The 12,318-nt window shown below is 48.9% G+C and overlaps 1 protein-coding gene across 1 annotated transcript; it reads left to right on the forward strand.

Moving 5' to 3' along the window:
- Positions 1-5,354: 5,354 nt before the first annotated feature.
- On the forward strand, positions 5,355-9,901 carry H257_10247 (serine/threonine protein kinase). Its single transcript, XM_009836728.1, has 12 exons — positions 5,355-5,529; positions 5,574-5,929; positions 5,974-6,852; positions 6,931-6,963; positions 7,227-7,317; positions 7,738-7,815; positions 7,918-8,100; positions 8,156-8,368; positions 8,556-8,741; positions 8,845-8,963; positions 9,076-9,151; positions 9,335-9,901. Exons 1-12 carry the CDS (start codon positions 5,371-5,373, stop codon positions 9,815-9,817), a joined length of 2,856 nt encoding a protein of 951 aa, XP_009835030.1. The 5' UTR covers positions 5,355-5,370; the 3' UTR covers positions 9,818-9,901.
- Positions 9,902-12,318: the final 2,417 nt, after the last annotated feature.

The following is a 12,318-nucleotide window of genomic DNA, read 5'->3' on the forward strand; positions in this document are numbered from 1 at the left end:
AACACCCCATCGTTAGCCCGAACGATTCCAAGCATCCGCCGACGGCAGGTAAGCCAGTTTCCATGCTCGAGCCGCACATCAAGTCCCCGCCTTCGATGAGAATTCTGGCGCGTTCCCACGCTTCGTATCCTTTGAGGGACCATTTCATGGACGGAATGGACATGAACATTGCGTTGGATTGAGGGAATTGCATGACAGCGGACATGGTGGCGAGTCCGACGCGGCGATACAGCGCCATCAACGTCGGCGGACGAGGCACGTGCCTGGAATCAACCGACCCAATCGGCCCAATAAAGTTGTTCATCACGGCCGACAAATAAGCAGTCGGCGACAGCGCCATGACGTGGGAAACCGTCACGTTGCGGTAGGCAAAGTTGGCGCTTTGTCGAAGCAAACTCGTTCTGAACGTTCGGCTCGAGTTGACCACGAGCGCCCGCAAGTCCACGACAAGGGGCAATGTGGATTTTAGAGACGTCTGGTACGCTGCACGGTATGACCCGTTGGACAACTTGAGCGTGAGCGCGTACGAGAGGCACATGGCGTTCTGCACAGCGAACGAGTCGTCGATGCCGATAGTCTTGTAGTTTTGCCACTGGGTCGTGTACGCGACTATGCCATGGTCGTGCCACCATCGCACTTCGTCGTGCACGGAAAGGGACGCCCGTTGCACTTGCGCCCACCACGACTGCCCTTGCATCGTCATGTTGAGCTCTGCCACAAACGCCATATCAAACGCATACAGCCATCGATACGGGTCTCTGGCCACGCCGCGCCAGACGTTCCACGGAACATTGCGCAGAATCGACTCCAAATACACGGCGCCATTCGTCCGCATGCGATCGCACCGCGCTTGGCGCAAGGCAGAGTTGGCCATGGTCCATTTTCGGTGAAAGTCGAGCCAGCAGTATTGCGTTGAGATCCACAGCGCGTCGATGGCCCCCATTCGACGGAGCCCTTGGACCGCCCGTGTAACGTTTCGCCCTTCTTCGTACTGGATCCAGTTGGCATACAACGGCGACATGTGGATTATTGAGTCGGTAGAGTTGTACATGGCAGTGTCAATATAGTCGACCGCGAGGACGTTGGCGGTACCAGGCGCCAGCAGTTCTAAATTCAGCCAGTTGGCCAATAACGTGTGCGTACCACTGCTGTTGAAGTCGTCCCAGAACAGGTCGTTGCCGACACTTGCCGTAGACAGCTGGACGAACGATACACTGGTCCACAATGTGATGGCCATGTAGGCAAAGCTACAAGCGACTTGGAAACGATGCAACCACGCGGCGCGGCGCGACTTGGTGGCCACTCTCACCAAGGCCGCATGTGGCCCAAGATTCGCTACACCGTTGACCTGGTTGGCATGTTTCATGAGATCTGTATTCACCGGGGCAAACGTCGGACTTCGGACGTGAATCAATTGCGACACCATGTCACATGGCACAAAGCGCCGCAGCTTGACATCAAACAAGGACGTGTGCCCCGTTCGCACGAGCGGAAACAGCCCCGCCAACACGCATGTGATGGTGTCCATCGTTTGGGCGCCAGCACTCACTTGCTCGGGGACATCCATGAACGCTCCGATGGCGGCGGGGAGCAACAAGGTCGCGACGGGGGCCTCCACCGGAGGGTTCTTGGACCAAGCCGTCCACAATTTTCCGGCACAGACGCTCCCAACAATGGCCAGAAACATCACGCCGAGCGTGAGACAGACTCGATACACACTGCTGGCGTATATTGTGCCCATGGTGCACGAGTGCCCGCCGGCGGTCGCGATGCAGTGGCGACTTGCCACAGCAGACAAATCGTACGGCGTCCACACGTCGACCATCACCAGCACGATCCACGTGACGATGCTGGCAACAGGACCCGTCCACTGGGCTTCGTGCAGCACCACGACGATAAAGTCCTGCACGACGTAGACCAGCCACAGCGCTTCCCCAGATACAACCATCGACTCCACCCACGTCCGGCCCCGGGGGGCGAGCGTTGTGACCCCGGTGTCAGGTAAGAGGTCGAAATTCGACGCGCTCAGTAGGAGGACCGCCGAAACCCCCCGAGTGAGCAGCAAGGGCCGGCCAATCCAGACACACCCGGCCACCCGATTGAACCGAAAGAGGTTGCGACCGATGACAGAAAACCGGTTCAAGAGGCTGTACGCGACGACGAGGGACACGATCCCAGTCAACGCTAGCGACACGTACTGCAGCAAACACCACAGGGTGAACCCCGTGCTGGTAGGGATGTCGTTCGGGTCGACTTCAAACGTGATGAGATCGTACCGCCCAGAGATCAGCGTCAGGGTGGACAGGTCCCCCTCCAGCGACACCACTTCGCGGTGGCCACGAATCCAGTCGTATATCATGACCCAGCCAAAGAACGACCATGACGCCCAAGCGTCGTCATCGTCGGCGACCGCATGCCGGACGAGAGATATGGTCGAGGCATTTCGAGGCTGCTTGACCAACTGAACGATCTCGACGTGTTGGATGGACTCGAGCGCTGCCGATCGTCGAAGCGAAAGCGTGTTGGTCTGGAGAAACGGGAGCAGCAACGCCATCACTCTGGTGGCATCTTGCACGAACGACACACATTCGTCGACTGTGTCCTCGCACAACGCACACAAGTTGCTGGCGTGGGCATCATGCTGCTTGGTTAGGGCGAGTGCAAACAAGACACTGGTGCGGTCGACCTGCAGCGCGTACCGGTGCACTTCGTCACACGACGTGTCAAAGCCAAAGTTTAGTTGAAAGTACGCCGGGGATTCGACACAAAAGGGATTCCCTCCAAAGTACGCAGTCGACTTGGCCGTCCACGCTATATGAATCGGGTCGAGTTTGATGTCGGCCAGGGTCAGATACGCGGGAAGGCGCCACACTGGGTGCACCGTGGACAGGAACTCGTCATATACGGCTACCAAGGCTTCTGGCAGCGGCACTTATCGCATATCAATCGACAGGAATGTACCGAGAATGGACTGAATCAACCGCGGAGTCGGGGTATTCAATGGCCGCTGAATCCAGCAAACTCGACAAAGTTTCTGTCTTGCACGTTCGTCGTCACGTTCTAGGTGCCAAGCGTGACGTTTTGATCGACGAGCACGCCTTTGGCAAGGGCCCAGTCGTTGAAGAGGCCCCAATACGCAACCTAGGACGACCACCAGACATCGCGTTGCAGGGAAAACGGAATTCGTTTCACACGAACCGAGTGCGCGGAAAACATGTTGCTCACGACCACAAATTCGTCTAACCCGTCTTGCTGGTAGTTTTGCCATTGGAGGGTATACCGCGTGAGGCCATGCTGTCGCCAGTACGTGCTTTCAATGTGCTTGTTGACCACAACTGCGCTGGATACTGAACGTAGCCACGCTTGGCCTTGCTCCACTGGTTGTAGCCCTGACACGATCGCATCGTGAAACAACGGCCCGACTTGCAACTGCCACCGCGCCCAATCTGCCAGACGAAGCGTCGCTTCGAGATACACGTCGGCGTTGTCTATGTCGCGGAGCCGACACCGCGCTTGTCGTCGCTTTGTATGGGCTAGCTCCCAAACTTGTTTAAAGTCGACCCAACAGTACTGCGTCGGGAGGTTCATGAGGCTGTCGATTGATGCCCGCATCATGCGACCAATTGCCGCTTCGACGCGGGTGTCTTCAAGGAGCATTCGCCTTGTGTACGCTGGCTGGTTGGTTAGCCGCGTCGCGTCGGAACTGTAGTCTCTCACAAACGCAGTGTGGGTGATGTCCCACGCCGTAGCGTTCAAGGTCGGCAGCACCCAGTGCGAGTTGGCCAAGTCCACAAGGAACGACAAGCCGCCCGACTGATTGAACTCGCGCAGACGCATGTCGTTGGCCAAGTACGGCGTCACAATGTGCATGTAGTAGAAGCTGCAACCAAGCGACAGCAACATGTAGCTGTAGCCGAGGAGGATTTCAACGTACACACGAAAGGACGACGCATCGGATGATGGCTGGTCGGTGGTTGTGTTGTGTGGCTGCTCGAGGACGTCAGTGTACACACTTCGCCTCGGGGCGACACGAGGTGGCGATATGAAATGGAAGTGAGTCGTTTCACTGAAGGTGGACGTGAATAACCGACACGGTTACAAGTAAACGTTTTGAACTGGAAGTTACGCGTATTGACACATACATATTGTGTAACGTAGAGTTCCAATTTATGTTACTGTATTTATGTCATTTGTACTAATCTCCCCCTTAAACGAAAACTTGATATTTTTGAAACTTTATATTATCCAACCATATCGGAAGGTGATGACTTTTCAAAATTCGAACACTTCAATCGTTTGGCATTGAAATGGATGACATCATTTCCACTGTGAGAAACTGCTGGAGATGCCCAGCGCTTGAATGCATGTATAAATGGTTGGTCCAGACAGCCTGCAAATACCTGTAAGAGTTAATTTACTGTGTGAATTGCATAATTTTCTCCGTTTCGTTTTAAGGGTGGAGATCAGTAATACCTCTTTAAATAAATGCTCACCTTGATCCCAGGTGTGTTATAGTACTAACATTAGTATATACTTCGAAGCACTATATGGTATCAATTGACGAATTGGCTCTATAAATACATAGCCTGTTGGGGTTGCATACAGTATGTCCCTGACAGAATACTATACCCTAATAACCACAAAAAAATACTATTAATAGTACTACGTAGTACAGTGTAGTAGTATGCAAGGATCAATACTGTAGTACGATCAAGCTTAAGGTATGTCCCTTAAATTGTCGCCTACTTTTAAGGTGTAATGTTTGGAAAATGAGGATTTGATAGATAACGTTACTGTGAAAATCGGTGTTTCAGTGCTTCCGGAAGAATAATTCCCCAACAGCAGGTATACCTTACCTTCAAAACACCCAAACTATACCTTTAACGTTAGTGGGAGAATTCCTTAGATAAGACTCCGCACACATATACTAGTACTTCGAAGTACAATATGTATGCGGGTTTTACTTATTTCTTGGCAATTTCATTTTTCTAGCGATTGGATTGGCTACTCCAAAAATCAAGCGATTCCATTGGCCAATTTGAGTGCATCTTAAACTGTCCCGTACACCATAAATTGGCCATCTACTCGAAGTACGGTAGTGGATTCGATTAGTAGGCGGGGTCCGGATATTCTTACTGACTGTGAATCTACAGTACAATCCAGTATCTGGATGGCACACGAATTATAGTTGATGATTGTTGATTGGTTCACCAAAAGTCGTTTCTACAAGGTGATTGGCTCCAGAATGATCTAAATCACTTTGTTTTGGCGGGGATTTTTACTTGCAGGATCACCGGATAAATGGACACAATCCGGATACGATCCATTTGAATTTTGAAACAGTTCCCCTTTCAAACTCCACGAGCGACCATGCCGAAGTTCGCCGTCCTGAGTGAAAGTCCGCAGTTCCATCAAGCGAAGACAACCAAGCGAGCTTGCCAATCCCCAATCTCGTCAGAAGATGAGTTCGACTTTGAGCCCCGCAAGCGATCTAAGAACGCCCAGCAAAAGCCACGAGTGATCAAGAAGGTAGGGCTGGCACCTTCCCGACCCATCATGTGACAATGCTGCAGGTGATCACGGCAAAAGTGGCCAAGTCCAAATCCAAGCGCCTGACATCGAGTAGCACTGGAGCAAACACACGAAGGGCGGATGCGCAACCGTCGTCGTCGCCCAAGTTTGTGTGGTACCTCATGCATTGCCTCAAGGAAAGCGTGCAGTCCACGATGAGTTTCGAGTATGGCTTTGGCCAAGGCAGCATCGTTCCGTTGCCTACTTCTTCAGAGTGGACCAGTGAACAGACGAGTCAATTTCGCGAGTGGCTGGAGGCCTTGGGCTTTGTGTCGCGACCTACCGTGAACTCGACGGTCTTTCGCATTGCAAACAAAGACGCGCTGAGCATTGTACAGCGGTTTTCCAGTCAAATATCGTACGCTATATCTATATATAATAGTCATAAAACTATCTGCATAGGTCCAACCCATCCAACACGCAAGCATTGCTCGCTCAAATGAAAGCTCCCATCGAGGACGACAACTTGACGTTTGCTACAGCGACCGAAACACCCAAGAAACAGCGCAGCGGGTTCGACAACTACACCCGGCGGGCGCCACCATCCTCCAGCATTATCACGACCTTGCATCCAATCAGTCGACGTCCGCCGCCGCCGTCGTCGTTGATGTGGGGCTCTCCCATCCCAACTGTCAGCTCTCGTCCGACGTACAACCACTCGCGGCTATCATCCTCATCGATCGATTCAATCGACTTGAACAACTTGCCAAGCTCCACGCGTCGCCTCAGCATCTGTTCCATCGCAGAAGAAGAGCTATCTCAAAGCAGTAGCCACGGCAGCCACAACCGTAGCACCCATCATGATCCCAAACAGTCGGCCGGGATCGACTTCTCCAACGACGACTCGGACATGGTCCGTCGCAGCAGCATCGACTCGCTCGACTTAGACGCCATCCATCCCAACTCCGCCAGTGCCAAACGGTTGAGCTTTGGCGACTTTTTCCAAGTGCCCCCGCAGCTGTCGGCCTCCCGCTTGAGCGTCCACGAAGAGAGCAGCAGCATGGACCTGCTCAACGTATCGCGGGAAAATGTGGTCGTCCAATCAAAGAAGACGCGCAACCACCTCCGCCGATTGTCTCGCTTTGACGTGGTCCGGTCCACCGATCGCCGACTGTCGCTCTTTGTGGCTCCAAAAGTTGCTGCTACTATGCCTCAGGCGGACAAAGCGGACCATGTGGTCATGCCACGTCACGTCGCGTCCATCGTCCTCGCGTCGCAACTGGTCGAGATGGTGCCTGCCGTTTCGCTGGTGTGCAAACAATGGCATCAACTCTTCCACGAGTAAGTTTGCCAGACAATAGATATGTATATATATCTATTTGGATATATATATGTATCTGACTATGATATGTTGTGTAGGGTCTTGGCATGGAACCAAGCGGATTATCACCGGTACGTCTCATGTTCTGAATGCATATTGTTTCACAGATCTGTCACATATATATATATATATGTATACAATTGTTGTTTAATATAAAAAGTATTGTTATTGCAATGTGCGGAATTAGCAGGGTTTTTTAATATAAAGATCACGTATAACATGGTTCCATTGTCATATATATATATATATATATATATATATACAATTGTGGTTAGCAGGGTTTTTAATATAAAAATCAAGTATAACATGGTTCAATTGAATGAACAATGTATAGGCAACCCGTGGACGAAAACGCTGCGACACTGTACAAGAATCTGCCGTGGGGTCAATACTTGTCGGATGGCGCGTACAAGCAAGTGTTCAAGGTATACGTCGACCCTAGCATTACTCTACCTGTAGACACTATCTAGGACGACTGTATTTCTAACAGCTGCCCATGTATATTTTGCTTTCGAGTGAACTTTCGTGTTGTGGTTTCTCGTTGGAATTGAAATGGATTTGATTGGCTACCTCAGATGAGCTCAAAATTATTACCCAATCAAAGCCTTCTCAATGAAATTCAACAACCAATCAGATCGATGGTGGATCGGTTTGGTCGGCGCAACGATTCGATTGCACCCGCTCCCCAAATTTGTATATCAAATCGACAATATTATTTTTTAATTTTTTTAATTATATAAACAGCAATCATTGACCTGTACCATAAATCCAGAGTGTTGCCCGTGTATTTTGTTTGTTTGTTTATATGTATTATATAATTTTAAAATTGGATGTGGTGGTGGTAGGTATATTCCAAGCCGGACGACCGATATGAAGCCGTGAGTGTCATGGACGTGCATCACATCGAGTCCACGGGCAACGAGGTATGTACAATATATATATATATATATATATATATATATATATATATACTGTGAAATTGCATCGAAATAGTTGCTCACTATTGGGGAACGACCCCATCGTAGCACATCGTACGCCAAGAAATTGCGCACTCGTTGCTGTTTTCCCACTTGGCCACTACCCATCCAAACTTTCTGCGCATTTACTCTGTGTTTCTCATGTCAACTCCGCCGGACGAGGCAATATGGGGTTCGTCGGCTACCCCGACGCCCCAGGGGTTGACGTTTGACGCTGGAGTTGCTCCTCCGGTACCCAACAGTCTCAAACTCATTATTTTAACCAAGTAAAATGGATGGTTCGTAGAGCTGTCTGTTGGGCACCAAGAACCACAAAAAGACAAGGGGACTGTACCAGTACATTCGCATGGAGTTGTGCGACGGAGGGAATGTTGAAGATTACTTGCGACTTGACGGCACGACCAACCTCGTCCACGGCTGGTCCAGCTTGTTCTTTCAAATGGTGTACGCGTTGTACGCTGGTCGGGTACACCACCAACTCCGCCATTACGATGTCAAGGTATTTATATATATAGTTATAATGCGTGGGGAATACGCCAGGATTGACATTTGTAAATATGTTTATATGTTTATATATATATATATTATAGATAGATATTTACCATCCATGGTACATAATGTGCAGGGATCTTGGACATTTGTACTGTCTTGACTTTTGGGGATATGATGAAAATATTTATATGTAGCTGCTCAACTTTTTCTTGCAATCCACGACTGGACGACGGACGCAAGACGATCCGCCTCATACAATTGCTTACGCGTTGGAACACAAACTTGTCAAGTTGACGTCGCCATATTGGGTAAAGTTGGCAGACTTTGGCACGGCGGACACGGACGCGACGACGTTTGGACTGCCCATCGGCGTCGAACATGTACGTGGTTGATGGTGAAACATATATATATAAATATATATATATATATAAATATATATATATATAAATATAAATATATATATATATCTGTTGTGTTTTGTAGTTTACGACGTTGGAAAACACGCCGATGGATTTCTTTTTGCGTGGGGATGCAGCCGTCCAAGGCTACGCCGCCGACGCGTTTTCGTTGGGGTTGGCCCTCTTGCATTTAGTCACTGGACGGTAAAGAAGAATTCATTCAATGATATATTGGTGGCATTCATATATATACATATACATATATAATATTCCTTGGATATATATATATATGGATAATTGATAACGTTCTTCGTAGGGCACCGTACGAAGAGTTGCTGGAAGATGTCGTGTGTCCACCGGGGCTGAAACGTTCGTTGCTGGCCGTGTGGAAGGTACAAAGTCTGAAATATATATATATCCAATGTATATAGATATATGCAATGTATATAGATGTGGAATACAGTATAGCGTTTCATGGAAGGAATATTATTGTTCATACATATATATATTAATTATTATATCATGCATCAAAGACCAATGATGATAAATGTATGCTTATATCATCCGTACACTAGAAAAAGCATGGTCGAGGAACAACCGAGTCTTCGTTCTTGGTGCTGCAGCAGCAACTGTCTGTATCGAAAGAGAATGCAGCCGTGCTATGCGACACTGTGTACCGCTTGGTGGTATTGTTTGGGCTGGATCAGCTGGACAGCGCGTCGTCGGTTGTGAGTGCGCTGCTGCTGCAGCAGTTGGCCCCGTCTCCCAAGAAACGTCATGCGACGCCGGCCCAGCGGCAGTTTGAAGTGGACGTGAGCATGTACTCGGTGGCGTCGGGGGCGTCCGGCCCCATCGCCCTCGCCCGCCGCCGCCTCCAAGCCACCCCCGGCGCCATGGACGTGTTTCGAAGCCTCGTGCATTTTGACCCAGCGCAACGCCCGACCATGTCGTCGGTGCTCCAAAGTCGGATGTTTGACGCCCTATGTGAGGACAACTCGGATGGACGAGCTGTCGCCACCGTCGCCGCGTATGGAGGCGCCCGATTGCTTGATATTTAAGACCGCTCTGTGGTACCTACCTAGTGTAGTTACTAGGCTAAGTGTAAGTGTATATATACATCGAGAAACACGTGACTACTGTAGTACTCTGGTGCATGTGGTTGTTGCTAACGTTAGCTATACTAGTACTAGTAGTTCCCCGGTACAGTACTGGAGTGAGTTGTACTGTATGCCAAGGGGACCAATTATAATGGACTTCTTTTACTGTTAGTTTATTAACCCTACTATTATTCATAATACTATCTATTTTACTAGTACTACAGTAGGAATAGATAGTATTAATAGTAATATACTCCGGAGTAGTAAAAATACTACTTCGAAGTATTTAAATATTACCTCGAAGTAGCATTTTTATAGCGTTTTAATAAATAGTACTAGTAGTCATCGATATACAATTACTATTGTACTACGTAGTACTTCGAGGTATAAAGAATTCGCTATGGATTTAACGAAAGTACTAGTCAAGATACTAGTAGTACTAGAGGTCTGGGGGAACGTTCTGCGACTGTTGAAACGCTTGTAATGGCGTTGAAGTTGCCATGCCATTGGTTCAAATCAAACCAATGGCCTTTGAGGGATCTACCAACTCACACCCCCGTTTCATGCTCAAATTCCAATGACGACGGCAACCGCTTCGCTGCCACTTGTGCTACTACTCCTGGTATTGTTGATGGTCATGACTGCAGCATGGAGACGTCTATCCACTTCGTATGTGACTTCACCAGCAAAGTCTGTTGCAACTGATCGTGGGTGGATCATCCGCGACTTGGTCCAAGTCGAAGGCCATATCCAGCATATGCCTGGCATTAAGGACTTGCGCCGCCATCACCGCATCACGTCATGTGTATCGTCTGCCATCGTTGATGGCTTGTTGAACGGTGTGTTGTTGTGGCTGCGTTGGAGTGAATGTCGGCCGTGTGTGAGTGACGTGGTCGTGTCCAAGTTGCTCTGGGTATTGCAACGACCGACCAATGCACGTCATTCGACCAAATCAGCATAACGTTAGTTAGCAAGGCAACACACTCCAAGCACGGATTCAAAAAAGTAAAAGCAACCGAGTGCATGGGGACAAACGCCATCGTTCGACACACAAGAAATCCCAACCTAGAATGTCACGCCAACAGTATATGATAAACCATCCAAGTCACTGAGAAATGTTTCGATCAGTTCAACCAGTAGAATAGTCAAATATATAAGCCAGATAATCCTCAGATAATAATTCTACGTGATAGTATGAACTGGAATTCCTGGTGATCGTGTCTGCGCCACAGATACACTCGACGACGGCATAATCGGCGCGAGTTTAATGTGATCATTCGTGGACGCCGCGTTCAATACTATGTCGTAGGTACTAAACAGAGGCTTTCGAATGTCCACCGAGGACAGTGTGAATGTCATTGAGCGTAGTGCTCTTCACCTTGTAGTTGATTGGTTCATGGGAGTTGTGGTAGCGCAGGAGATTCGTTCACAATCCGACATCTTTGATCAATCTCCATTGGTTGGTGTTCACGTCTTGGCAGAAAAGTCAAGTGTCGGCAACGATGAGTGGGAGATGATTGAAGCTCAAGGAACACGAGGGATTTGCTCAAGTGACGCATGCCTCGCCCCGCATCATGGTGCCGAAATACTGTCGTCCGGCAGGGGGAAAGTCGCCACCGCCAAATTTGGCGTTGGCTAGGAGTCTAGAATATAATGTATACGAAATGTTTGCTGCTTCAATGGCCGACTACTTGAGAAGGACTTTGACAGACAAGTCAACGTTAAATGGTAAAATGGCCTGTCCAGCATCGCCAAAGAACTAATGTCAGCATACAGTAGTATGCCGCCCTAAACGAGATAGTACGATTGATCTCGTCGAGTGATTACCACTGGGAAGGGCTCGAAGACATGGTTGAGCCCAATGCCCTGAGGATATCGCGTTGGTTTGTCCGTTGCAAATTGCCACCACTTTTAACACGAATGTCTCTAGTATGCAATATGATTCCTCTCGATATGTACTAACTTACGGAGTAGTCATAGTATTGAATGGGTCGGCGACGACTACAGTACGTACCGATAGCATGAATATTCCGACAAGATACTCATTTCTGACACCCCATTCCGACAACGATTCAATTGGATACTCATAAGTAGTAGGAAGGGTACAGTGAAAGCGCAAGGGCTCACATATACACCTAGAATGAAGACCTACTGCGTTCGTCGGGTAACGTTAAGTCTTTCGTAGGTATGGTGAGGTAGCATGAACTAAGGTGCAATGCCACTTGCTCACGTGTAAACATAACTACAACGAACAGCGGCCTCCTTAACTATGACGGATATCGCATTCCTATATTTAGCAAACCTGATTAAGTTAGGAGTAACTGCTGAAATGTCGGAATATGTCGAACTATTTGGTGAACTACAGAGAACCGAGTAGGAACTCGCGCACAGTGGTATCGACACTATTTTTTTCCCATGGAGCATTCATAAATTCCGACGTCAACCAATAGTATTTTTTCATA

The sequence above is a fragment of the Aphanomyces astaci genome (genome assembly GCF_000520075.1).
Source record: "Aphanomyces astaci strain APO3 unplaced genomic scaffold supercont1.27, whole genome shotgun sequence".
Classification (NCBI taxonomy): domain Eukaryota; phylum Oomycota; class Saprolegniomycetes; order Saprolegniales; family Verrucalvaceae; genus Aphanomyces; species Aphanomyces astaci.